Raw genomic sequence first — 27,607 nt, forward strand, 5'->3', positions numbered from 1 at the left:
GCGAAAAGTGGTTTTTCCACACTAATACAAGTGCAAAAGTGGTTTCCTGCACCAACACAAGTGCGAAAAGTGGTTTTTCAACACTAACACAAGTGCGAAAAGTGGTTTTTCAACACTAATACAAGTGCGAAAAGTGGTTTTTCCACACTAATACAAGTGCAAAAGTGGTTTCCTGCACCAACACAAGTGCGAAAAGTGGTTTTTCAACACTAACACAAGTGCGAAAAGTGGTTTTTCAACACTAACACAAGTGAGAAAAGTGGTTTTTCAACACTATCACAAGTGCAAAAAGTGTTTTTTCCACTCTAATACAAGTGCAAAAGTGGTTTCCTGCACCAACACACGTGCGAAAAGTGGTTTTTCAACACTAATACAAGTGCGAAAAGTGGTTTTTCAACACTAACACAGGTGCGAAAAGTGTTTTTTCCACACTAATACAAGTGCAAAAGTGGTTTCCTGCACCAACACAAGTGCGAAAAGTGGTTTTTCAACACTAACACAAGTGCGAAAAGTGGTTTTTCAACACTAACACAAGTGCGAAAAGTGGTTTTTCCACACTAATACAAGTGCAAAAGTGGTTTCCTGCACCAACACAAGTGCGAAAAGTAGTTTTTCAACACTAACACAAGTGTGAAAAGTGGTTTTTCAACACTAACACAAGTGCGAAAAGTGGTTTTTCCACACTAATACAAGTGCAAAAGTGGTTTCCTGCACCAACACAAGTGCGAAAAGTGGTTTTTCAACACTAACACAAGTGCGAAAAGTGGTTTTTCAACACTAACACAAGTGAGAAAAGTGGTTTTTCAACACTATCACAAGTGCAAAAAGTGTTTTTTCCACTCTAATACAAGTGCAAAAGTGGTTTCCTGCACCAACACACGTGCGAAAAGTGGTTTTTCAACACCAACACAAGTGCGAAAAGTGGTTTTTCAACACTAACACAAGTGCGAAAAGTGGTTTTTCAACACTAACACAAGTGCAAAAAGTGGTTTTTCCACACTAATACAAGTGCAAAAGTGGTTTCCTGCACCAACACAAGTGCAAAAAGTGGTTTTTCAACACTAACACAAGTGCGAAAAGTGGTTTTTCAACACCAACACAAGTGCGAAAAGTGGTTTTTCCACACTAATACAAGTGCAAAAGTGGTTTCCTGCACCAACACAAGTGCGAAAAGTGGTTTTTCAACACTAACACAAGTGCGAAAAGTGGTTTTTCAACACTAATACAAGTGCGAAAAGTGGTTTTTCCACACTAATACAAGTGCAAAAGTGGTTTCCTGCACCAACACAAGTGTGAAAAGTGGTTTTTCAACACTAACACAAGTGCGAAAAGTGGTTTTTCAACACTAACACAAGTGAGAAAAGTGGTTTTTCAACACTATCACAAGTGCAAAAAGTGTTTTTTCCACTCTAATACAAGTGCAAAAGTGGTTTCCTGCACCAACACACGTGCGAAAAGTGGTTTTTCAACACTAATACAAGTGCGAAAAGTGGTTTTTCAACACTAACACAGGTGCGAAAAGTGTTTTTTCCACACTAATACAAGTGCAAAAGTGGTTTCCTGCACCAACACAAGTGCGAAAAGTGGTTTTTCAACACTAACACAAGTGCGAAAAGTGGTTTTTCAACACTAACACAAGTGCGAAAAGTGGTTTTTCCACACTAATACAAGTGCAAAAGTGGTTTCCTGCACCAACACAAGTGCGAAAAGTAGTTTTTCAACACTAACACAAGTGCGAAAAGTGGTTTTTCAACACTAACACAAGTGCGAAAAGTGGTTTTTCAACACAAACACAAGTGTGAAAAGTGTTTTTTCCACACTAATACAAGTGCAAAAGTGGTTTCCTGCACCAACACAAGTGCGAAAAGTGGTTTTTCAACACTAACACAAGTGCGAAAAGTGGTTTTTCAACACTAACACAAGTGCAAAAAGTGGTTTTTAAACACTAACACAATTGCGAAAAGTGGTTTTTCCACACTAATACAAGTGCAAAAGTGGTTTCCTGCACCAACACAAGTGCGAAAAGTGGTTTTTCAACACTAACACAAGTGCGAAAAGTGGTTTTTCAACACTATCACAAGTGCAAAAAGTGTTTTTTCCACACTAATACAAGTGCAAAAGTGGTTTCCTGCACCAACACAAGTGCGAAAAGTGGTTTTTCAACACTAACACAAGTGCGAAAAGTGGTTTTTCAACACTAACACAAGTGCAAAAAGTGGTTTTTCCACACTAATACAAGTGCAAAAGTGGTTTCCTGCACCAACACAAGTGCAAAAAGTGGTTTTTCAACACTAACACAAGTGCGAAAAGTGGTTTTTCAACACCAACACAAGTGCGAAAAGTGGTTTTTCCACACTAATACAAGTGCAAAAGTGGTTTCCTGCACCAACACAAGTGCGAAAAGTGGTTTTTCAACACTAACACAAGTGTGAAAAGTGGTTTTTCAACACTAACACAAGTGCGAAAAGTGGTTTTTCCACACTAATACAAGTGCAAAAGTGGTTTCCTGCACCAACACAAGTGCGAAAAGTGGTTTTTCAACACTAACACAAGTGCGAAAAGTGGTTTTTCAACACTAACACAAGTGAGAAAAGTGGTTTTTCAACACTATCACAAGTGCAAAAAGTGTTTTTTCCACTCTAATACAAGTGCAAAAGTGGTTTCCTGCACCAACACACGTGCGAAAAGTGGTTTTTCAACACTAACACAAGTGCGAAAAGTGGTTTTTCAACACTAACACAAGTGCAAAAAGTGGTTTTTCCACACCAATACAAGTGCAAAAGTGGTTTCCTGCACCAACACAAGTGCGAAAAGTGGTTTTTCAACATTAATACAAGTGCGAAAAGTGGTTTTTCAACACTAACACAAGTGCGAAAAGTGGTTTTTCCACAGTAATACAAGTGCAAAAGTGGTTTCCTGCACAAACACAAGTGCGAAAAGTGGTTTTTCAACACGAACACAAGTGCGAAAAGTGGTTTTTCAACACTAACACAAGTGCGAAAAGTGTTTTTTCCACACTAATACAAGTGCGAAAAGTGGTTTTTCAACACTAACACAAGTGCGAAAAGTGGTTTTTCAACACTAACACAAGTGCGAAAAGTGGTTTTTCCACACTAAAACAAGTGCAAAAGTGGTTTCCTGCACCAATGCAAGTGCGAAAAGTGGTTTTTCAACACAAACACAAGTGCGAAAAGTGTTTTTTCCACACTAATACAAGTGCAAAAGTGGTTTCCTGCACCAACACAAGTGCGAAAAGTGGTTTTTCAACACAAACACAAGTGCGAAAAGTGGTTTTTCAACACTAACACAAGTGCGAAAAGTGGTTTTTCAACACTAACACAAGTGCGAAAAGTGGTTTTTGCACACTAATACAAGTGCGAAAAGTGGTTTTTCAACACTAACACAAGTACGAAAAGTGGTTTTTCAACACTAACACAAGTGCGAAAAGTGGTTTTTAAACACTAACACAATTGCGAAAAGTGGTTTTTCCACACTAATACAAGTGCAAAAGTGGTTTCCTGCACCAACACAAGTGCGAAAAGTGGTTTTTCAACACTAACACAAGTGCGAAAAGTGGTTTTTCAACACTATCACAAGTGCAAAAAGTGTTTTTTCCACACTAATACAAGTGCAAAAGTGGTTTCCTGCACCAACACAAGTGCGAAAAGTGGTTTTTCAACACTAACACAAGTGCGAAAAGTGGTTTTTCAACACTAACACAAGTGCAAAAAGTGGTTTTTCCACACTAATACAAGTGCAAAAGTGGTTTCCTGCACCAACACAAGTGCAAAAAGTGGTTTTTCAACACTAACACAAGTGCGAAAAGTGGTTTTTCAACACCAACACAAGTGCGAAAAGTGGTTTTTCCACACTAATACAAGTGCAAAAGTGGTTTCCTGCACCAACACAAGTGCAAAAAGTGGTTTTTCAACACTAACACAAGTGTGAAAAGTGGTTTTTCAACACTAACACAAGTGCGAAAAGTGGTTTTTCCACACTAATACAAGTGCAAAAGTGGTTTCCTGCACCAACACAAGTGCGAAAAGTGGTTTTTCAACACTAACACAAGTGCGAAAAGTGGTTTTTCAACACTAACACAAGTGAGAAAAGTGGTTTTTCAACACTATCACAAGTGCAAAAAGTGTTTTTTCCACTCTAATACAAGTGCAAAAGTGGTTTCCTGCACCAACACACGTGCGAAAAGTGGTTTTTCAACACTAACACAAGTGCGAAAAGTGGTTTTTCAACACTAACACAAGTGCAAAAAGTGGTTTTTCCACACCAATACAAGTGCAAAAGTGGTTTCCTGCACCAACACAAGTGCGAAAAGTGGTTTTTCAACATTAATACAAGTGCGAAAACTGGTTTTTCAACACTAACACAAGTGCGAAAAGTGGTTTTTCCACAGTAATACAAGTGCAAAAGTGGTTTCCTGCACAAACACAAGTGCGAAAAGTGGTTTTTCAACACGAACACAAGTGCGAAAAGTGGTTTTTCAACACTAACACAAGTGCGAAAAGTGTTTTTTCCACACTAATACAAGTGCGAAAAGTGGTTTTTCAACACTAACACAAGTGCGAAAAGTGGTTTTTCAACACTAACACAAGTGCGAAAAGTGGTTTTTCCACACTAAAACAAGTGCAAAAGTGGTTTCCTGCACCAACGCAAGTGCGAAAAGTGGTTTTTCAACACAAACACAAGTGCGAAAAGTGTTTTTTCCACACTAATACAAGTGCAAAAGTGGTTTCCTGCACCAACACAAGTGCGAAAAGTGGTTTTTCAACACAAACACAAGTGCGAAAAGTGGTTTTTCAACACTAACACAAGTGCGAAAAGTGGTTTTTCAACACTAACACAAGTGCGAAAAGTGGTTTTTGCACACTAATACAAGTGCGAAAAGTGGTTTTTCAACACTAACACAAGTACGAAAAGTGGTTTTTCAACACTAACACAAGTGCGAAAAGTGGTTTTTCAACATTATCACAAGTGCAAAAAGTGTTTTTTCCACACTAATACAAGTGCAAAAGTGGGTTCCTGCACCAACACAAGTGCGAAAAGTGGTTTTTCAACACTAACACAAGTGCGAAAAGTGGTTTTTCAACACTAACACAAGTGCGAAAAGTGGTTTTTCAACATTATCACAAGTGCAAAAAGTGTTTTTTCCACTCTAATACAAGTGCAAAAGTGTTTTCCTGCACCAACACACGTGCGAAAAGTGGTTTTTCAACACTAACACAAGTGCGAAAAGTGGTTTTTCAACACTAACACAAGTGCAAAAAGTGGTTTTTCCACACTAATACAAGTGCAAAAGTGGTTTCCTGCACCAACACAAGTGCGAAAAGTGGTTTTTCAACATTAACACAAGTGCGAAAAGTGGTTTTTCAACACTAACACAAGAGTAGTGTAATAATGTTGCTTCTGGGACACCTCCGTTTAACATGGGAAATCCCTATCTAATGTCATTTACCCCCTTGTCTTTTTCAAAAATCATAAACACCTCTATTTCTCCCACCCTCATCTTTATGAACCTTTTGTCTGTAGTACCTATCCTTAATGTTGTTCATTAGACCACGCATAAACAAATATTTGTTTTCTCTTATAGACCTATCATCCTTCTTCTACATATCATCTGGCAGATTAATCTTTGACCCATTCACTTCCATATTAATTCTTTCCCTCCCTCATTGCCCCTAAACACCTATATTTCTCTCACCCTGTTCTTTACGAACCTTCTAACCTTTTGACATGTTATCCTTATTCATTAGACCACTTAAACACCTGTGATCCTTCTGACCTTATGGACCTTTTAACCTTTTACTCTTAATATCATCTGGTGAATATAACCCACTCAAACAACGACCCTACAAATATTTGTTTATGCGTGGGAAATAATTTAATTCTCTTGCCACTCTCTTCACCATCTAATATATTAACAAAAAAGATGATTGAGTTTGGTTCTTTATTAAGATATTTTAACTGAGCTAAGATAAAATGGTAAACCTCCCTCAATGTTCTTGTTTGAGCACCTCCAGTGCCACATACCATTTTTAAATTAAAGTATATATTTTCCTGACAACCATCAAAGTTTTCCGTCCACTCAAAAATATTTCCATCTTTTTTACCCAATTCACCGGTATTTAAATTAATTCTCTTATTTGTTTTGTGAATTTTTTTACCAGTTGCCTTTTCAATTATACCTATTTGATATTTTTCACATTCATTATGTTTTCCATTTATATACCAAGGTTGATTACACCTCCACTCTTTAGTCTGGTTGATACTTGGTTCTATCATTTATATAATAGTAAAAAAGGCGGCGGTAGCCCGTTAAAATCCCCAACCCCCCCCCCCCCCCCTTTTTAACTTATCACTTATATATATCTTATCACTTATATATATCTTATCACTTATATATATATCTTATCACTTATATACTTATATAACCATAAGGGAGACTATCAATTCCATTTTCTAAAATAAACCTCTTATCATCAAAAGCCCCCAATGCTTTCTTATTTATCTCTTCTGAATATAATTGATGTTTATAACTTCTTATTCCATTAATCTTTCTAAACTCTTCTTTCTTTGTTGTTAAACAGTTATAATAATCCTTAAAGTTTATTGTTTCTTTAATAACATTTTTCTTTACACCTTTTAACTTCTTATCAGTCTTTTCAACGTTATTCACAATGTATTTATAAGCATAAGCCTTTGACCTCAATCCCACAAATTCACTCATAACATTTCCTCCTAATTCATCCTTGAACTTTCCAATCACCTTTTTATTTTTAGAAGAGAACAACTCACTCTCTGGACTGTAATTACTCGTGTCATAGATATTAATGTCTCTTTTCATGTCTGAATAAACATCGTTGGTATTAATTTTCAAAATAAAACTATCTGTATCCATATAAAGTAGATTAACATCATTTTGATATTTCTTCCTCAAGTTATTATAAAAGTAATCATACATTAATGACTTTGATAAATCAAGAATTGTTGTTCCAATATAAATAGGTTTGTTCATTTCAATACTCTCTTTAATCAAATGGATCGCACAAAAGTTCTCAGTAAAGACCTCAGCTCGAGTAAAACTCGGTCTATTAATTAATTTTGATGCTTGTTCCCAAGATGTTGATAGTCTGATATTTTGTCTTTTCCTCACATTCTCCATAGTCTTACCAAAGACCGCATTATTCATCAATTTATAAAAGTCTTTCTCAAAATCTGTTTTTGACTCTGTTCTTCTTTGTGTATTAAAATCAATGTACCCCTTTAACCAATGACTTTGATTGAACTTTAGAACCCTATGGATCTTCTCTACTCTTAGACCTTTTGATAAATATTGTCGCAAATTTCTTTGGTGTAGAACATAATTTTTCTTGTTATATAATGTAGTAAGTAATTTTTCTGTTGATTCACCTATATCAAACGATCGTTGATAATCACTCAACCATTCTTTCTTTGGACTTGCTTTCTCACAAGCAAATGGGAGATCTTTGTGTAGGTTATGGAGTTCCTCTGGATATTTTAAATCAATTTCAAAATAATAACCAACTTTTTCTTCATCCAATTCTTTTTGTGTAGAGATACATACATCTTGTAAAACGTTTTTGTAGTCTTTTTCCTTTACCCATCTAAGTTTTCCATAAGGAAGAGCCTGAGACATTGCCCAGCCATACAGGTTGTTCGCGTCATAGTACATCAAGTAAGAACTCTCTTTCGTTGGATCATAATTTGGAAGATATTTGTTATTTGCTTTTGCGTATCTACTCGAGCAGACTTGTGAAATTCCACCTCTTTTTGCCTTTTCAATCATCAAAAGCATATCAACATCGGTTATCAAATCCAAATCTTGTTTTGTCATTTTCAACATCGCACTCCAGGCCAATCCAGGTGCTGTGTAGTAGTGAGCAGGATCCAATCCATATCCAGTGCGACAAACAGATCTAAAGGCTTCAAATACATCGGCCAATAAAAGCACATCAGTTTTGAGATACAAATCGTGATACTCGCCAAGATTCTTGATGTTATATTTTTCCCAAACATTTTGTGCGTGTACATAATCTTTATCAGATATATGACTATTATTTAATTTGTTATAGAAATTTTCTTTTGAAGGAAGTTGTGTTTCATTGAATCTCTCAAATGAGTCCATATAGTCATAGGGGTAAATTCCCTTTTGTGTTAGAAAATCTTTATCTAAAAAATACTCTGAAAGACATGGAAACTCTTTTAGATTTTGAACCAAGTTAACCAATGGACTTGCCATGAATTTAAATGTATCAAGAAATCTGATATGAGTAATAGGAGATGTGTGAATTGTTTTTGTGAATGAAATGTATTTCTGATCCGTGTTTGGAATTGCTGAGATACTTCCAGAAGTCTTTGAGAGTTCCTTGATAAATAGATGTGTATCATAATGAGCGTTGTTATGAAGAAAGACAGGAATGAAAGAGGGGAGTTGATAATTAATATTACAACTTTGATGAGCCGGACCTCTATATTTACCAGTGAGATGACAATGGTCTCTAACCTTTAGACCTTTACCAATTTTCTCCTCACAAATATGACAGACATTGTTTTTTATAAATTCCCTTTTTTCTTTACTTGTTAAGGACATTGGTTTATTGGTTTCTCTCATTATCTTGGTTAATCGAACACAGTCTTTTTCTAGTCGTTTCACAAACTCCTCTGGGGTATTTGAGCCTCTATACATCTCTAACTTGTTATATTTATCACCAACGGATGATTTGATATAATAACAAAAACCACAAGGAGTATGTTTTTGATATTTATTTGTGTATGATTCTTTTGGATCTGGAGAAGCAGTATCAATTTTTTCTAAAATACTTTCAAAATCAGCATATATAACAAATGGATGTTTGATCTTTTTATTTTCATCTTTGAATGTGATCTTTGAGCCTTCTTTAGGCATATTGATTACCGTTGATTTATGTTCGCCACAATAATTTGAATGTTTATCTAATCTTTCTTGTGAATTGAAGAAGTTAAGACAACGCAAACAAATATATATTTTATTTGTTCTCTTACAGACTTGTGGTTTTATTAATTTAGCAATATCTTTGATGTATGTATAATGTGAATTTTCGTCTGAATTAAAATATAGAAGATTAATATGAGTTTGTTTACAATTGTCAGAAAGCTTTAAAACCTGAATGTTGTTTGTTTCTGTTAGACCATAAACATTAACTGATAAATTATTCATCTTTTCAAATTTAGGAATATCATTTAAAGTCATCGGAAACTTTAGATCTTTCGTATTTAATGTATTCTCATATTTTTTATAATGAGATACTCTTTCATCATGAAAATGTGGAGGATGTAAGTGTGCTAAAATAGACCAGAGAAAACATTTATTGTCTTTATTTTTGATATTGATAACTGCTTTTCTATTTTTGATAACACTGGGTAAATCAATGTAAGAAGAAGCTTTTAGAGGATCTGATTTAAGAATATGAATGTCTATGTAAATAATTTTTCCTATATTGAATCCACTTCCTACGATTGAATTATCCACATCTTGCTCTTGTTTAATAAGTTCATCATAGACTCCTGATGTTTTAAAATCTTGATATGAAGATATAAAGTGTGGCTCAGTTCTCATGTATGGTGCATCTATAACTCCTTCATCCTTTGTCATTTCTAATTTTACTCCCATATAAAATTTAAGTGGTTTCATTTCCTTTAGTGTTTTTTCAATCAACGTTTGAACAGCAGGTTTAACTATTTCTACAGCATCAACTATAGACTCTGGTTCAGGAGGTTTGAAGTTAAAGACTCTTATTTTAATATGTCCTTTGAATGCTCCATCAGAGTTTTTAGTTGTGATAAAATTTGATAAATGTAGATTTGTTTTAAGATGTATTTTGAAGCCTTTCTTGAGGATATTTTTATTACATGTAGAACAGTGTTTTGTTTCAGGTGGAAGAGGGGAAAGTTTGTTTAAAATGTTGTATGTATGTTTTGCGGTGAGAATATGTTGTTTATAATATTTTACTTCCTTCTCGCAAGTATCACAATAAACCATATTTATAGCGTGAGAAAACGTGGTGTTTTATATATATCACTGTGCTTAAAATAAAACACTTTTGAGCTTTACAGCTCCGTTTTATATATATCACTGTGCTTAAACTAAAACACTTTTTCACTCAGAATCATCTAAGTCATAACTATCACATGAATACTCAGAATCATACTCAGAGTCATTAATAAAGCTACTCTCATAACTATCATTTGAGCACAAACTATTAGTATCATAACTATCGTCCAAGTTCAATGAAATACTATCATCACTATCGTCCGAGTTCAATGAAATAGTAAAATCTTCACTGCTGTATTGACTCATATTTAATTAGCAAGAAAAATATTCCCATCAATATCTATATACTTTCTTTCATTAACAGATTCAATCTCTACAATTTTTATATCAAAAGTTATCTTTAAATAATCTCTAACTATCATAGAACGAAATGACATTTCACCAGAAATATTAACATCATTCATTTTACTTAGATCTACACCCTTTGGATTATTAAAGAAAATACAAATGTCTCCTCTAGAATTATTAATGGTCTTATCATTCTTTTTCAAAGTATCGTGGTCAATCACTTTTTCAAGCTTTGAATAAATTGCCAGGAGTAGAGGAGAAACTTTTGTTAGATTTACTTTAATGGATGTCTTTCCAGGTATAGTTAGAGCTCTTCCTTTAAATGAAATAGAGGGGCTCATGTTATTTTCCATAACTGGTTTTACCCAAAAATTTCCATATTTATCTTTGTTCAATTTAACATCTTTGACATATTTTTCTATATCTTCCACCGAAGTAGAGATTGATTGAAATTTGTCTTTTGTGCTTTGAAACATTGTATTTATTAATGAATAAACTTGCGTTTAGTTTAAGTAAAAATTTACCACATAAATATGATAAGTTCTGTAGGATATTTAGAATTTCCAGACTCTCCATATGATAAATTAGAGAATTGTCCGGCTTGTGATAGAGTGGGGCTTAATGATGAGGATTCATATAAACAATGTTTATTCTGTGATTATATTCTAATTAATGATAATAAGAAATATAAAAAAACATATAACTCTTTTAAATTAGAACCAAAAATGAATTACTTTACAAGATTAATAAGAGAGATGAATGTTAAGCATTATGGTGATAATACACCATTTCTTACAAGGAAAGAGACTCTTTGTATTGAGGAAATGTATAAGGGTTTAATGATATTTATTATTCAAAATAATTTTAATGGAAATGTTAATACAAGATACTACATAAATAAAATAATGAATTATTTTGAAATTAAACCAGAACTCAGGATAAAATATAGAGTTTCTAAAATAGCTCAAAAAAAGTTGGATGACTTGTTTTCCAAATATATAAATGAATGATTTTTTACCCGTTTGGGAAAATAAGATAAAATTTAATAACCATAAAAACATTCCAAATTCATTGAGATGTCTAATAGTTGGTTCAAGCGGATGTGGGAAAACCTGTTTACTTTTAAAGATGCTCCTTGGTCCTAATTTTTTAGATTATGATAATTTAATAATTTTTACAAAGTCAAGTTTTCAACCCGAGTATCAACTACTCTCACAGGGTTTTAATGCAGGTCTTAAAAAGGAAGACATTATCGGTTTATTTAAACTTCAAAACAAACTGAATGATTATAATATTGAAGATATAATACAATTATTTTGTGATACACAGAAATCAAAATCGAAACCCATAACTTGTATTCTCAGTGATAATACGGATGATATACCTTCACCTCAAGATTTAGATAAATCAAAAAAGAACCTCGTCATCTTTGATGATTGTGTTAATGAGAGAAACCAAACAGTAATGGATAGCTACTATACAAGAGGGAGACATTCTTCTTGTAATTGTATATATCTTAGTCAATCATATTTTCAACTCCCTCGACGCTCAATAAGAAACAATGCCAATACTTTTATTTTATTTAAGTTAAATTCAATAGATGTAAATAATTTTTGGAGAGATAATTGCTCTACGTTATGTAGTAAAAAAGAATTTGAAAATTATATGAAACACACGATTGGAAAATATAAATATATTGTTGTGAAACAAGATGAGATACTAAATGATATTTTTCAATAAATAAATACAGAAAATGAATACCGAAGAAAGAGAAAGAAAGTTTAAGGAACATCAACAATTAGTTTCAAAAGTTGTTAAACAACAGGAAGAGATAAAGAAGAAACGGAGACAGAAACTAACTGGTGAAGAAGCCTTTGAAAGAAAACAAGAGAAATTCTTTAAACCACTTTTGAAAACTCAACACTCACCTACAGTTCCCACGGTAGAATTTACTCCGAAAAAACTTCAAATGCTCAAAGATTTTAGTCAGATAACAAAACAAGAACTTGGTGAATTAGAATATGATGACGAGGGATTATTTCGGAAACTTGAGGAGGTAAATCAACCCCCTAATTATGTTGTGGAAGCTCTTCAAAACAATGAATATTCGGCGGGTTCAAAAACCAGAGCAGGTCTCATTCCAACAGAAGAACCAGCAGTGTTTCATCTTGTGGAAGAAAAGGTATTGATATTTAATGATGAATTGATGTTCTTGAGTTCTACTCAACCAAATGTTAAATTAACTCCAAGATTAATGTTTCTTCTAACAAACCCCGGATTCAGCGGTTCAAAATATTTTGAGGAACCACTTGATATGGAAAGAGAGGAAGATAGGGTATATATTGAGTTGCTAAATGCACTTGATTATGGAGTTTCTGTTGCTGGTAAAAGTAAGAAGAATGAGAAGGAGAAACATATTATTGATGCTTTAAGTAAGCTTGGTTCGGGTGTTAGTTTTCTTCCAAATGACCCATCACAATTAGTTAATAGGCTATTATTGTTGTTAGGTAGTAAGAAGGCTGGAAACAACAATTGTTTTAATGAATCCTCAGCCATTTTAGATCAGTTGATGAACATGAAAATAATTAATAAATGTCAATACAAAGATATTTTATTAGATATTAAATAAGATGAGAAGCACAATTCTTAGTTTTAATTTCACAACGAGCGATTACACAGCTTCATTCCCTTACCCACTACAACTTGACCCCCTTACCTCATATGAGGCATCTTTGTTGTCAATGGAAACTTACAATACCCTTTTTAATATCACAGAGAAAAACAACAAGTTTAGTTATAATCCAGGAAGTGGATATAAAACTATAACCGTTTCACCTGGAGCTTACGAGATTTCTCAAATATCTTCAGAAGTCTCTCGCCTTATGAAAGAAAAAGGTGATGAACCAAAAAATATTGTAATAGATATTCAAACACACACTTCAAAATCAACTATTAAACTTAAAAATAATTATAAAGTTGATTTCACGATTGAAAATTCGTTTAGAGAGCTATTGGGTTTCTCTTCAAAAAAGATTGAAACTAACGGGACGTTTTACAGTGATAATGTTATCCAAATATCCTCCGGTATAAATTCAGTATTAATTCATTGTGATTTGATTGATGGTGCTTATAACGATGGAATAAGAACAAATACAATATTTTCATTCAGTGCATACTCAACCCCGATTGGTTATAAATTTAATATGGAACCAAAAAATCTTGTCTATTTACCTGTGTCAGGAAAAACCATATACAGAGTAAGTTTTAGGATAACCGACCAAGATAATCGTATGATATCCTTTAATGATGAAATTATATCCATCAGAATTCACCTACGTGAAGTTTTTCAATAAATAAATAATGGTTATTGTGAGAAAACACGAGTTGGGAAAATATAAAATAATTACAGGGGAGGGCATGTTCCTTTCACCAGACTATACAAGGTATGTGGGTAGAGGATACTATAAACCTAAGAGACAACGAGGTGTAGGTCATCAATTTCGAAATAAAGGAGATGGGATAATTGATACTCTAATGGGTATTGGTTCAACCATCCTTAAACATAAAGACCTAATTGATTCAACTGCTTCTGCCGTGGGCTCCGTTGCGGGTGCTATAAAGAGTATAAAAGATGCTCAAAAGGAGTCTCATAAATTACAAGCAATCAAAGAAATAAAAAAAGGTAAAACTCAACTATCTTCACAAGAACGACAAAAAATCATTAAAATACTTGGGTCAGGGTTTCAACAATTTTAATGCTATATAAATACAAGTATGGAAGCGATTGATAGTATCTATGATTTGGATGATACGATTATCATTTCAAACTCCACTAAAAAGGAAGACTATTTTAAGGTAAATGCTATAACAGGAACAGACTGGAATTCAAACGGAACAAAAAGTTTTGAAATAAATAATCAACAAACTTACTTGAATCTAGCTGATAGTTTCTTGCTGTGTAAATTTAAATTCACTAAGGCTGCGAATAATACTAATGCTACACTCGTAAATGATTTCTTCTGGAAAATGTTTGACAGTGTCCGCCTGTATATTGGAACACAAGAGGTTGAAGCGGTTGATTATGTCTCTGCTACATCTGAAATGATGAAATTTACACTATATTCGTTTAGTGATAGAATGGGTAAGGGAGCTGTTGAAGGTTTTATTCCTGATATGTCAACGGGTACAAACGCAGACCCTGGTTATAGTCAAAGGAAGTCAATGTATAATGATGACGCAAAAGCTGAGAATAGTTTTACCGTAGCAGTACCTCTGAAAGGTATATTTGGATTTTGTGATTATGATAAAGTTTTGTATGGGCTTAAAATTAGATTTCAACTACAAAGGAATGATAATGTAAATAGATTGCTTTTTGGGGTTGAAAATGCTTTTGGAGAAAATAATAAATTTGTTATTAATGATTTGTGTTGGTATATCAGTGAATATACTCCTAATCTTAAAACGGAAGAGATGTTAAATAGAAGACTTAACTCAAAGAAACCGCTAAATGTATCATACCTTAAAAGAAGATGTCAACACGTTAAACTGGAACACACTACCTACACTTGGAATTTGGGTGTTCTTCAAGGAAAGCCACGATACCTCTGGCTCATTTTTAAAAAACCAGATGGAGAGGACGGTACTAATAAGAATAATGCGCTGAGTGATAATGCTAAGGTGAAACAACTTCGGGTTTCTCTTGATGGCACATTTTATCCGCGAGATAGATTGGAAATTGATTGGGAAAAAAATGATTATGCGGAAGCCTACAAGTCCTACCAAAAGGTGTGTGAAAGTAATGGTAATAATGATCCTATTTTGGATATGGTTGCGTTTCAAAAACTTTATACAATCTACACAATTGACCTGAGTTCTCAAAAGGAAACTATAAAGTCTAATCGAGTGGATACTTCTCTATACATTGAAAGAGGGGAGAGTGAAGAGGTTAATGCATATTGTTTGCTTTTGGAGGAAACAGAATTACAGATTAATACAGATAATGGTGTTATGATTAATATCACATAGGTTTTTTCTCATAAATAAATGGTTGGGGTATATGTTAATCAAATCAATCTTAATAAATTAACATCTTGTATTCAAAATCAAAAGCCTTGTATTATTAATGTTAATACAATTCAAAGAAAAGGAGCTGTAAGAATTGATGTTTTACTCACACACACACAAGTAAAAACACTAAATGATGTTGGATCACTTAAAATTAAAATGACGAAACCTATGTTAAAGAAATATTCAATAGACGAGTCAAGAGGAGGATTTCTCCCGTTTCTAATTCCTTTATTTGCTGGTTTAAGTGCGGCGGGAGCATTGACTGGTGGTATTTCAGCAGCGGTAAAAACTGCTAACGAAAGGAAGGCACAACTAAAAGCTCAAAAAGAATTGGAAAGACATAACAAGGAGTTGGAGAAACAAATTAGTGGAAGTGGTGTAATTGTAGATTTTGCTCAAAAACTTGAAAGTCTACCTGATAAAGCTAGATTGTTGGTTGGAGATATGCTTTCCTCTATCGCTCAAGCGGGTGTTAAACTAACTAAACGGGGTAATGGATTGTATCTTTCTCATAAATAAATGGATAAATGGTTTAAACAATTTGGAAAGAATACAACGTCAAATATAGAACTAGCTAAGTATTGTAAAACACTAAAAATTGATAATGTGGTTATTTGTATGAGAGATGAATTAATACATATAAATAAGAATACAAAGAATATTATTATGAATTTAGACACACAGAATGGTTCTCATTGGGTTTGTATTCATAATAGTCAGGATAAATATTATTTTGATAGTTATGGTATGCCACCACCTGTTGAAGTAATACAATTCTTACAGAATGGTGTTTATCAAACATTTCAAGTTCAAGAAATTAATTCTAAATGTTGTGGTCAATTATGTTTATATGTATTATTTCAACTCAACAATAATGAAAATTTTTATGATATCATTTTTAATCTAATATAAATGACTTATGTTGGAAAAGATGGTTCTATCTTTGGAAAATCCTCTCAGGATATTGATTTATCAAATTATTATACAAAGGCACAGGCTGAACGACAAAAATATAGTGTAAGTAAAAATATTAATATGAAGAATACTTATAAATTAATCAATTATCCAAACCCTACAGATGCGAATGACTTAATTAGATTAAGTGATTTATCACAATATATATTTTTAAAGAAAACAGCACGTTTTGTGAAAGAAGTAAAATTTACAACCACAACACCTGGTTATACTGACCATACACCTTTCCTCATTGAATTTAACTACCTGCTTACAATTGAATTTTATAAAGAAGGACATTTAGTTAATATGCGAATTAATAAATGGGGGTATGATATGCCTGATTTAGGGTATAATTGGTCTTTTTCAATAAACATAGAAGACCTACATGATTTAAATCAGTCTCGTAAAGAAGAATATTATCCACTTGGTGAGGATAAGGATTTATGTGGAAGTACAATTAGTAAACAACAAATACGTGATTTTAAGAAAAGAAAAATATATGATAGTATAGCGATGGTTCGCATGACAAAGAAGGAAGGTAATGAGATAAGGATAGAAAGCCGAGGAATACAAACCGATTTGGTAGTGGGAAGATGGGGTGGTATTACCTGTCATAATATTAATCTCACATATATTTCTGATACATAAATGGCAGGAAGAAGACTACAAGAGAATTATAATTTTTGTATTCAAGGATACCTACAAGAAAAGGGTGCTCGGTATTACATACCTTATGATTTGGAGCATATACATGGGAATTTTGTCATTAAAAACTGGCCTTATACTGATATTGTTAAACCCACAAATAGAGACTTGTTTAAAATATTAAATAAAAATGAACTTCTCAAAGTTATGAAATATAAAACTCTTTTAGAAATCGTCAACAAATCTTATTGGTATCCTATTATGAGAAAAATAATTATAGATACAAGAATATCTCAAAATCCAGATGAGTATATGTATAATATTCTTTGGGGTTCAAACTCAAGGGTAGCAAGGGATGAGGAAGGAGTTGAAGAAGAGAAGGAGGAAAGAGAGAAAAAGGAGAAGGAGGAGAGGGAGAAAAAGGAGGAGAAGGAGGAGAGGGAGAAAAAGGAGAAGGAGGAAAGGGAGAAAAGGGAGAAGGAGGAAAGGGAGAAAAGGGAGAAAAAGGAGAAGGAGGAGAGGGAGAAAATGGAGGAGGAGGAGAGGGAGCAAAGAGAGAGGGAAATCATTGAGATTCATAAAAGATTGAGTGTATTAAAGCAAATAAATCAATCTCAACGCACCGAAGAGGAAATTAAAGAATTAACAACTCTTATGAAGATAATAGTTTCAAAAATAAGAACGTCAATGTCTTCAATTTCAGAGATTTAAACGAGAAAGTGGTGAAGAAGAAGAAGAAGAAGAAGGAAAAGATTATGTGATTGATGATGTTGGTGTCATTGACTTTAGTTAGTTTTTATTTGTAAATAAATGGAGGAGAGAGTGAAGGCATTCCTTAGGATTCTTTATGTTTTAAAAATAAAGATTGAAATGTATATGTTGAAAACCAAAAAGGTTTTGATACTCTGTCGGAATTTTTCTGATAAATAAATATGAGTTATTGTCTCAAATGTAAAAAGAAAACTAAATCTAAAAATATCTCTTATGTTAAAGCTAAAAATAATAGAGTTTATCAAAAAGGAATATGTCAAGTATGTGGCTCTAAAAAGTGCCAATTCATCTCTCCTAAAAGAGGAGGAGACATACAAAAGTTTCTGTCAGGAAGTAAATTTACAACAACTGGAATTCCAGGGGAATTACACCTTCCAGGGTATTCTTTCTGTGGTCCAGGAACAAACTTGGATAAAAGATTAGATGAGGCTGACAATCCTAAACCTTGGTCTAAACCTACAAATAGGGTTGACGAAGTGTGTATGAAGCATGATATTGCTTATGGGAAAACCACTACGTTGACTGAAAAACATAAAGCCGACAGCGAAATGTTGTATAATTTGTCTTTGATACAAAATCCAACGTTGAGAGAGAAAGTTGATAGGTTTATTGTGAGAAATTTGATAAATGCTAAATTGAAACTTGGTCTTGGTTATTCCTCAAAAAACTATTAGGCTCTAATGATGCCATCAAGACTGAGGAGCTTTTGGCTGAAGAATTACACAAACCTATAATCACAAAGTTTAAAAGAAGGAAGGTTTATTCTAAATACACTGACCACATATGGTCCGCTGATTTAATTGAATTGAATAATGACAGGGGATACAGGTATGCTTTAACCGTTATTGATTTGAGGAGTAGATTTGCCTGGGTTGTCCCTTTAAAAAATAAAAGGGGTGATACTTTAATGTTAGCCTTTAAGCTAATATTTGATCGGGATAAAAGGAAACCAAAGAAGTTATGGACTGATGAGGGAACAGAGTTCTATAACAAAATATTCATGAAATTTCTTAAGGGGAAGGGTATTAAATTATACAGCACCTTTAATGAAGGAAAGGCAGTTGTTATTGAGCGTTTTAATCGTACTTTGAAAGAGAAATTATATAAAAAATTCACACAACTCGGTTCTCAAAAATGGGTGTATTTAATTCAGGATATTGTAGATGATTACAACAATACAGTTCATTCATCAACAAAATCAAAACCATCAGAAACATTTACAAAATTAGAATATGAAAAGGAGATTAATTTGAGAAAGCCCAAGTTCAAAGTTGGTGATATTGTAAGGATATACAAATGGAAAAGCCATTTTGAGAAAGGTTATACACAAAAATGGACTAATGAATTATTTATAATCGTTGATGTAATGGATACAGTCCCTTGGACCTACAAATTAAATGATATAAATCGAGAAGAAATCTTGGGTTCATTTTACTCGCAAGAATTACAAAAAACAAAGCTAATAATTCATTAAACAACATTTCTATTCACCCCACCCAGATTAGCTAATTTAATTAGTGGTAATAAAAAAAAATTTAAATAAATTAAAATCATAAGCCACACCCACACAGACCACGCCCACACAGACCCCGCCCACACAGACCCCGCCCACACAGACCCCGCCCACACAGACCCCGCCCACACAGACCACACCCATCATCCCCCACCCCCAGTGCGTCCCCCCACCCTTGATCCCCCCTCATCCCACCCCCACCTTCCCCACACACACAAGGGGAGGGGAGGGGTGGGATGGGGGAAATCAAGGGTGGGGGAACGCACCCCCTTCCTTCTAACCTTTATTCTTTTCTTGTAATTAATAATTAAATAATTCTGGACAAAGCATATATATATAAATAATATTTTAAACAAAAGCTTCATATTACAAAAACATTTTCCTTGAGGTATTATACATTCAACTTCTTCCCAGCACAAATCATCAATCTCTTCCCAACATAAGACAAAGGTAGTTTCAACAGCAGCAGATATCTTCAGGTTTGGAATCTCTTTCTGTCAAAGGCAAGAGGACAAGAGGGGAGAGAAAATATTACACACACACACACACACACATACACACATACACACATACACACACACACACACACACATACACACACACACACACACACACACACACACAAGGATATGAGGATATTGGGATACATACCTCTAAAAAATCGAGCTTTGTGTTCAAGTGGTCGAGTTGAAAATTTAGGGTACCACATGTTGACGGGAAATAACCACTCTTTGGAAAATCAAAATCGTCCCACTCCAAGCTTTGGTCTTCAAGGCTGCAAACAAAATAAGGAGAAATTACTATGTTGAAGTAAGCTTGACAAAACATCACACACACGCACACACACATACACACACATACACATACACACACACATTCACAGATACATACACACACACACATACACACACGAACGCACACACAAACACATACACACATTCACAGATACATACACACACACACATACACACACACACACACACACACACACACATTCATAGATACATACACACAAGAACACACACATACACATACACACACACATTCACAGATACATACACACACATACACACACGAACACACACAAACACATACACACACGAACACACACACACACACACACACACTAAGGCAGCGTCGTTTAACACAAATGTATTAATATTTAGTATCTTACCTTGCATATGAATCTTCCAAGAATGGTGAAACAGGCAGGTTGTTCAAGTTCATTTCGTTTTGCAACTCTTGAGATTCTGCAGTATTTTCATTCCAACCAGTTTGAAGTTCTGCCAGGATATTCGCATTGCTGTAAAGATAAAGGAATATTAAGTCATTTGTTGTATAATTAATCCCATACAAAGCTTTAAACACTTTAATTTTAAATGAAACTTACCTTGGTGAGTATTCTTCTTCTTTATCAGAGTAAAGGATGGAGTAGTAAGACATGTCGATCCCCAATGATCAAAATTGAATTGAACACGTTCTTTTATAATGAACAAAATGTATTTTCTTGAAATGACGACATGCAGTCATTTCGGGGAAGCCCTGAGCGTGTGTGAATAACAGGAAATAAGACAATGAAATCTTTCTGGGAAGTTATCCAAGTCATTGAAACAACGTCATTTCTCAAAAGCGAAGAATTAATAAAAAAAGGTTTGAGTATGGTGATGGAAGTTGGAGGAGAATTAAATTATTTCCCACGCATAAACAAATATTTGTAGGGTCGTTGTTTGAGTGGGTTATATTCACCAGATGATATTAAGAGTAAAAGGTTAAAAGGTCCATAAGGTCAGAAGGATCACAGGTGTTTAAGTGGTCTAATGAATAAGGATAACATGTCAAAAGGTTAGAAGGTTCGTAAAGAACAGGGTGAGAGAAATATAGGTGTTTAGGGGCAATGAGGGAGGGAAAGAATTAATATGGAAGTGAATGGGTCAAAGATTAATCTGCCAGATGATATGTAGAAGAAGGATGATAGGTCTATAAGAGAAAACAAATATTTGTAGTGTTTGAGTGGTCTAATGAACAACATTAAGGATAGGTACTACAGACAAAAGGTTCATAAAGATGAGGGTGGGAGAAATAGAGGTGTTTATGATTTTTGAAAAAGACAAGGGGGTAAATGACATTAGATAGGGATTTCCCATGTTAAACGGAGGTGTCCCAGAAGCAACATTATTACACTACTCACAAGTGCGAAAAGTGGTTTTTCCACAGTAATACAAGTGCAAAAGTGGTTTCCTGCACAAACACAAGTGCGAAAAGTGGTTTTTCAACACTAACACAAGTGCGAAAAGTGTTTTTTCCACACTAATACAAGTGCGAAAAGTGGTTTTTCAACACTAACACAAGTGCGAAAAGTGGTTTTTCAACACTAACACAAGTGCGAAAAGTGGTTTTTCCACACTAAAACAAGTGCAAAAGTGGTTTCCTGCACCAACGCAAGTGCGAAAAGTGGTTTTTCAACACAAACACAAGTGCGAAAAGTGTTTTTTCCACACTAATACAAGTGCAAAAGTGGTTTCCTGCACCAACACAAGTGCGAAAAGTGGTTTTTCAACACTAACACAAGTGCGAAAAGTGGTTTTTCAACACGAACACAAGTGCGAAAAGTGGTTTTTCAACACTAACACAAGTGCGAAAAGTGGTTTTTCAACACTAACACAAGTGCGAAAAGTGGTTTTTCAACACTAACACAAGTGCGAAAAGTGGTTTTTCAACACTAACACAAGTGCGAAAAGTGGTTTTTCAACACTAACACAAGTGCGAAAAGTGGTTTTTCAACACTAACACAAGTGCGAAAAGTGGTTTTTCAACACTAACACAAGTGCGAAAAGTGGTTTTTCAACACTAATACAAGTGCAAAAGTGGTTTCCTGCACCAACACAAGTGCGAAAAGTGGTTTTTCAACACTAACACAAGTGCGAAAAGTGGTTTTTCAACACTAACACAAGTGCGAAAAGTGGTTTTTCAACACTAACACAAGTGCAAAAAGTGGTTATTCCACACTAATACAAGTGCAAAAGTGGTTTCCTGCACCAACACAAGTGCGAAAAGTGGTTTTTCAACACTAACACACGTGCGAAAAGTGGTTTTTCAACACTATCACAAGTGCAAAAAGTGTTTTTTCCACACTAATACAAGTGCAAAAGTGGTTTCCTGCACCAACACAAGTGCGAAAAGTGGTTTTTCAACACTAACACAGGTGCGAAAAGTGGTTTTTCAACACTAACACAAGTGCGAAAAGTGGTTTTTCCACACTAATACAAGTGCAAAAGTGGTTTCCTGCACCAAAACAAGTGCGAAAAGTGGTTTTTCAACACTAACACAAGTGCGAAAAGTGGTTTTCCAACACTAACACAAGTGCGAAAAGTGGTTTTTCAACACTAACACAAGTGTGAAAAGTGTTTTTTCCACACTAATACAAGTGCAAAACTGGTTTCCTGCACCAACACAAGTGCGAAAGGTGGTTTTTCAACACTAACACAAGTGCGAAAAGTAGTTTTTCAACACTAACACAAGTGCGAAAAGTGGTTTTTCAACACTATCACAAGTGCAAAAAGTGTTTTTTCCACACTAATACAAGTGCAAAAGTGGTTTCCTGCACCAACACAAGTGCGAAAAGTGGTTTTTCAACACTAACACAAGTGCAAAAAGTGGTTTTTCAACACTAACACAAGTGCGAAAAGTGGTTTTTCCACACTAATACAAGTGCAAAAGTGGTTTCCTGCACCAACACAAGTGTGAAAAGTGGTTTTTCAACACTAACACAAGTGCAGAAAGTGGTTTTTCAACACTAACACAAGTGCGAAAAGTGGTTTTTCCACACTAATACAAGTGCAAAAGTGGTTTCCTGCACCAACACAAGTGTGAAAAGTGGTTTTTCAACACTAACACAAGTGCGAAAAGTGGTTTTTCAACATTAACACAAGTGCGAAAAGTGTTTTTTCCACACTAATACAAGTGCAAAAGTGGTTTCCTGCACCAACACAAGTGCGAAAAGTGGTTTTTCAACACTAATACAAGTGCGAAAAGTGGTTTTTCAACACTAACACAAGTGCGAAAAGTGTTTTTTCCACACTAATACAAGTGCAAAAGTGGTTTCCTGCACCAACACAAGTGTGAAAAGTGGTTTTTCAACACTAACACAAGTGCGAAATGTGGTTTTTCAACACTAACACAAGTGCGAAAAGTGGTTTTTCCACACTAATACAAGTGCAAAAGTGGTTTCCTGCACCAACACAAGTGCAAAAAGTGGTTTTTCAACACTAACACAAGTGCGAAAAGTGGTTTTCCACACTAATACAAGTGCAAAAGTGGTTTCCTGCACCAACACAAGTGCGAAAAGTGGTTTTTCAACACTAACACAAGTGCGAAAAGTGGTTTTTCAACACTAACACAAGTGCGAAAAGTGGTTTTTCAACACTAACACAATTGCGAAAAGTGGTTTTTCCACACTAATACAAGTGCAAAAGTGGTTTCCTGCACCAACACAAGTGCGAAAAGTGGTTTTTCAACACTAACACAAGTGCGAAAATTGGTTTTTCAACACTATCACAAGTGCAAAAAGTGTTTTTTCCACACTAATACAAGTGCAAAAGTGGTTTCCTGCACCAACACAAGTGCGAAAAGTGGTTTTTCAACACTAACACAAGTGCGAAAAGTGGTTTTTCAACACTAACACAAGTGCAAAAAGTGGTTTTTCCACACTAATACAAGTGCAAAAGTGGTTTCCTGCACCAACACAAGTGCAAAAAGTGGTTTTTCAACACTAACACAAGTGCGAAAAGTGGTTTTTCAACACCAACACAAGTGCGAAAAGTGGTTTTTCCACACTAATACAAGTGCAAAAGTGGTTTCCTGCACCAACGCAAGTGCGAAAAGTGGTTTTTCAACACTAACACAAGTGCGAAAAGTGGTTTTTCAACACTAACACAAGTGCGAAAAGTAGTTTTTCCACACTAATACAAGTGCAAAAGTGGTTTCCTGCACCAACACAAGTGCGAAAAGTGGTTTTTCAACACTAACACAAGTGCGAAAAGTGGTTTTTCAACACTAACACAAGTGAGAAAAGTGGTTTTTCAACACTATCACAAGTGCAAAAAGTGTTTTTTCCACTCTAATACAAGTGCAAAAGTGGTTTCCTGCACCAACACACGTGCGAAAAGTGGTTTTTCAACACTAATACAAGTGCGAAAAGTGGTTTTTCAACACTAACACAAGTGCAAAAAGTGTTTTTTCCACACTAATACAAGTGCAAAAGTGGTTTCCTGCACCAACACAAGTGCGAAAAGTGGTTTTTCAACACTAACACAAGTGCGAAAAGTGGTTTTTCAACACTAACACAAGTGCGAAAAGTGGTTTTTCCACACTAATACAAGTGCAAAAGTGGTTTCCTGCACCAACACAAGTGCGAAAAGTAGTTTTTCAACACTAACACAAGTGCGAAAAGTGGTTTTCAACACTAACACAAGTGCGAAAAGTGGTTTTTCAACACAAACACAAGTGTGAAAAGTGTTTTTTCCACACTAATACAAGTGCAAAAGTGGTTTCCTGCACCAACACAAGTGCGAAAAGTGGTTTTTCAACACTAACACAAGTGCGAAAAGTGGTTTTTCAACACTAACACAAGTGCGAAAAGTGGTTTTTCAACACTAACACAATTGCGAAAAGTGGTTTTTCCACACTAATACAAGTGCAAAAGTGGTTTCCTGCACCAACACAAGTGCGAAAAGTGGTTTTTCAACACTAACACAAGTGCGAAAAGTGGTTTTTCAACACTATCACAAGTGCAAAAAGTGTTTTTTCCACACTAATACAAGTGCAAAAGTGGTTTCCTGCACCAACACAAGTGCGAAAAGTGGTTTTTCAACACTAACACAAGTGCGAAAAGTGGTTTTTCAACACTAACACAAGTGCAAAAAGTGGTTTTTCCACACGAATACAAGTGCAAAAGTGGTTTCCTGCACCAACACAAGTGCAAAAAGTGGTTTTTCAACACTAACACAAGTGCGAAAAGTGGTTTTTCAACACTATCACAAGTGCAAAAAGTGTTTTTTCCACACTAATACAAGTGCAAAAGTGGTTTCCTGCACCAACACAAGTGCGAAAAGTGGTTTTTCAACACTAACACAAGTGCGAAAAGTGGTTTTTCCACACTAATACAAGTGCAAAAGTGGTTTCCTGCACCAACACAAGTGTGAAAAGTGGTTTTTCAACACTAACACAAGTGCAGAAAGTGGTTTTTCAACACTAACACAAGTGCGAAAAGTGGTTTTTCCACACTAATACAAGTGCAAAAGTGGTTTCCTGCACCAACACAAGTGTGAAAAGTGGTTTTTCAACACTAACACAAGTGCGAAAAGTGGTTTTTCAACATTAACACAAGTGCGAAAAGTGTTTTTTCCACACTAATACAAGTGCAAAAGTGGTTTCCTGCACCAACACAAGTGCGAAAAGTGGTTTTTCAACACTAATACAAGTGCGATAAGTGGTTTTTCAACACTAACACAAGTGCGAAAAGTGTTTTTTCCACACTAATACAAGTGCAAAAGTGGTTTCCTGCACCAACACAAGTGCGAAAAGTGGTTTTTCAACACTAACACAAGTGCGAAAAGTGGTTTTTCAACACTAACACAAGTGCGAAAAGTGGTTTTTCCACACTAATACAAGTGCAAAAGTGGTTTCTGCACCAACACAAGTGCGAAAAGTAGTTTTTCAACACTAACACAAGTGCGAAAAGTGGTTTTTCAACACTAACACAAGTGCGAAAAGTGGTTTTTCAACACAAACACAAGTGTGAAAAGTGTTTTTTCCACACTAATACAAGTGCAAAAGTGGTTTCCTGCACCAACACAAGTGCGAAAAGTGGTTTTTCAACACTAACACAAGTGCGAAAAGTGGTTTTTCAACACTAACACAAGTGCGAAAAGTGGTTTTTCAACACTAACACAATTGCGAAAAGTGGTTTTTCCACACTAATACAAGTGCAAAAGTGGTTTCCTGCACCAACACAAGTGCGAAAAGTGGTTTTTCAACACTAACACAAGTGCGAAAAGTGGTTTTTCAACACTATCACAAGTGCAAAAAGTGTTTTTTCCACACTAATACAAGTGCAAAAGTGGTTTCCTGCACCAACACAAGTGTGAAAAGTGGTTTTTCAACACTAACACAAGTGCGAAAAGTGGTTTTTCAACACTAACACAAGTGCAAAAAGTGGTTTTTCCACACTAATACAAGTGCAAAAGTGGTTTCCTGCACCAACACAAGTGCAAAAAGTGGTTTTTCAACACTAACACAAGTGCGAAAAGTGGTTTTTCAACACCAACACAAGTGCGAAAAGTGGTTTTTCCACACTAATACAAGTGCAAAAGTGGTTTCCTGCACCAACACAAGTGCGAAAAGTGGTTTTTCAACACTAACACAAGTGCAAAAAGTGGTTTTTCAACACTAACACAAGTGCGAAAAGTGGTTTTTCAACACTAACACAATTGCGAAAAGTGGTTTTTCCACACTAATACAAGTGCAAAAGTGGTTTCCTGCACCAACACAAGTGCGAAAAGTGGTTTTTCAACACTAACACAAGTGCGAAAATTGGTTTTTCAACACTATCACAAGTGCAAAAAGTGTTTTTTCCACACTAATACAAGTGCAAAAGTGGTTTCCTGCACCAACACAAGTGCGAAAAGTGGTTTTTCAACACTAACACAAGTGCGAAAAGTGGTTTTTCAACACTAACACAAGTGCAAAAAGTGGTTTTTCCACACTAATACAAGTGCAAAAGTGGTTTCCTGCACCAACACAAGTGCAAAAAGTGGTTTTTCAACACTAACACAAGTGCGAAAAGTGGTTTTTCAACACCAACACAAGTGCGAAAAGTGGTTTTTCCACACTAATACAAGTGCAAAAGTGGTTTACTGCACCAACACAAGTGCGAAAAGTGGTTTTTCAACACTAACACAAGTGCGAAAAGTGGTTTTTCAACACTAACACAAGTGCGAAAAGTGGTTTTTCCACACTAATACAAGTGCAAAAGTGGTTTCCTGCACCAACACAAGTGCGAAAAGTGGTTTTTCAACACTAACACAAGTGCGAAAAGTGGTTTTTCAACACTAACACAAGTGAGAAAAGTGGTTTTTCAACACTATCACAAGTGCAAAAAGTGTTTTTTCCACTCTAATACAAGTGCAAAAGTGGTTTCCTGCACCAACACACGTGCGAAAAGTGGTTTTTCAACACTAATACAA

At 34.9% G+C, this 27,607-nt stretch overlaps 1 protein-coding gene across 1 annotated transcript; it reads right to left on the minus strand.

The window, feature by feature from the left end:
- Positions 1 to 18,976: 18,976 nt before the first annotated feature.
- On the minus strand, positions 18,977 to 20,946 carry LOC144889333 (uncharacterized). The gene is made up of 4 exons (XM_078769516.1): positions 20,755 to 20,946; positions 20,539 to 20,667; positions 20,016 to 20,139; positions 18,977 to 19,858 (listed from the first exon to the last, which is right to left on the minus strand). The coding sequence occupies exons 1-4, from the start codon at positions 20,805 to 20,807 to the stop codon at positions 19,508 to 19,510; spliced, it is 657 nt and encodes a 218-aa protein (XP_078625642.1). The 5' UTR covers positions 20,808 to 20,946; the 3' UTR covers positions 18,977 to 19,507.
- Positions 20,947 to 27,607: the final 6,661 nt, after the last annotated feature.

The sequence above is a fragment of the Myxine glutinosa genome, unplaced genomic scaffold, assembly GCF_964187855.1.
Source record: "Myxine glutinosa unplaced genomic scaffold, kmMyxGlut1.1 SCAFFOLD_2843, whole genome shotgun sequence".
Classification (NCBI taxonomy): domain Eukaryota; kingdom Metazoa; phylum Chordata; class Myxini; order Myxiniformes; family Myxinidae; genus Myxine; species Myxine glutinosa.

What these genes read in the sequence shown, in the direction of transcription:
- LOC144889333 (XM_078769516.1), bottom strand. Translation starts at nt 20,807, where the DNA reads ATGTCTTACTACTCCATCCTTTACTCTGATAAAGAAGAAGAATACTCA. An exon ending in GAAGAAGAATACTCACCAAG is followed by an intron (nt 20,668 to 20,754) that starts GTAAGTTTCATT and finishes TTATCTTTACAG; the next exon opens with CAATGCGAATATCCTGGCAG. An exon ending in TTGGAAGATTCATATGCAAG is followed by an intron (nt 20,140 to 20,538) that starts GTAAGATACTAA and finishes TTTTGTTTGCAG; the next exon opens with CCTTGAAGACCAAAGCTTGG.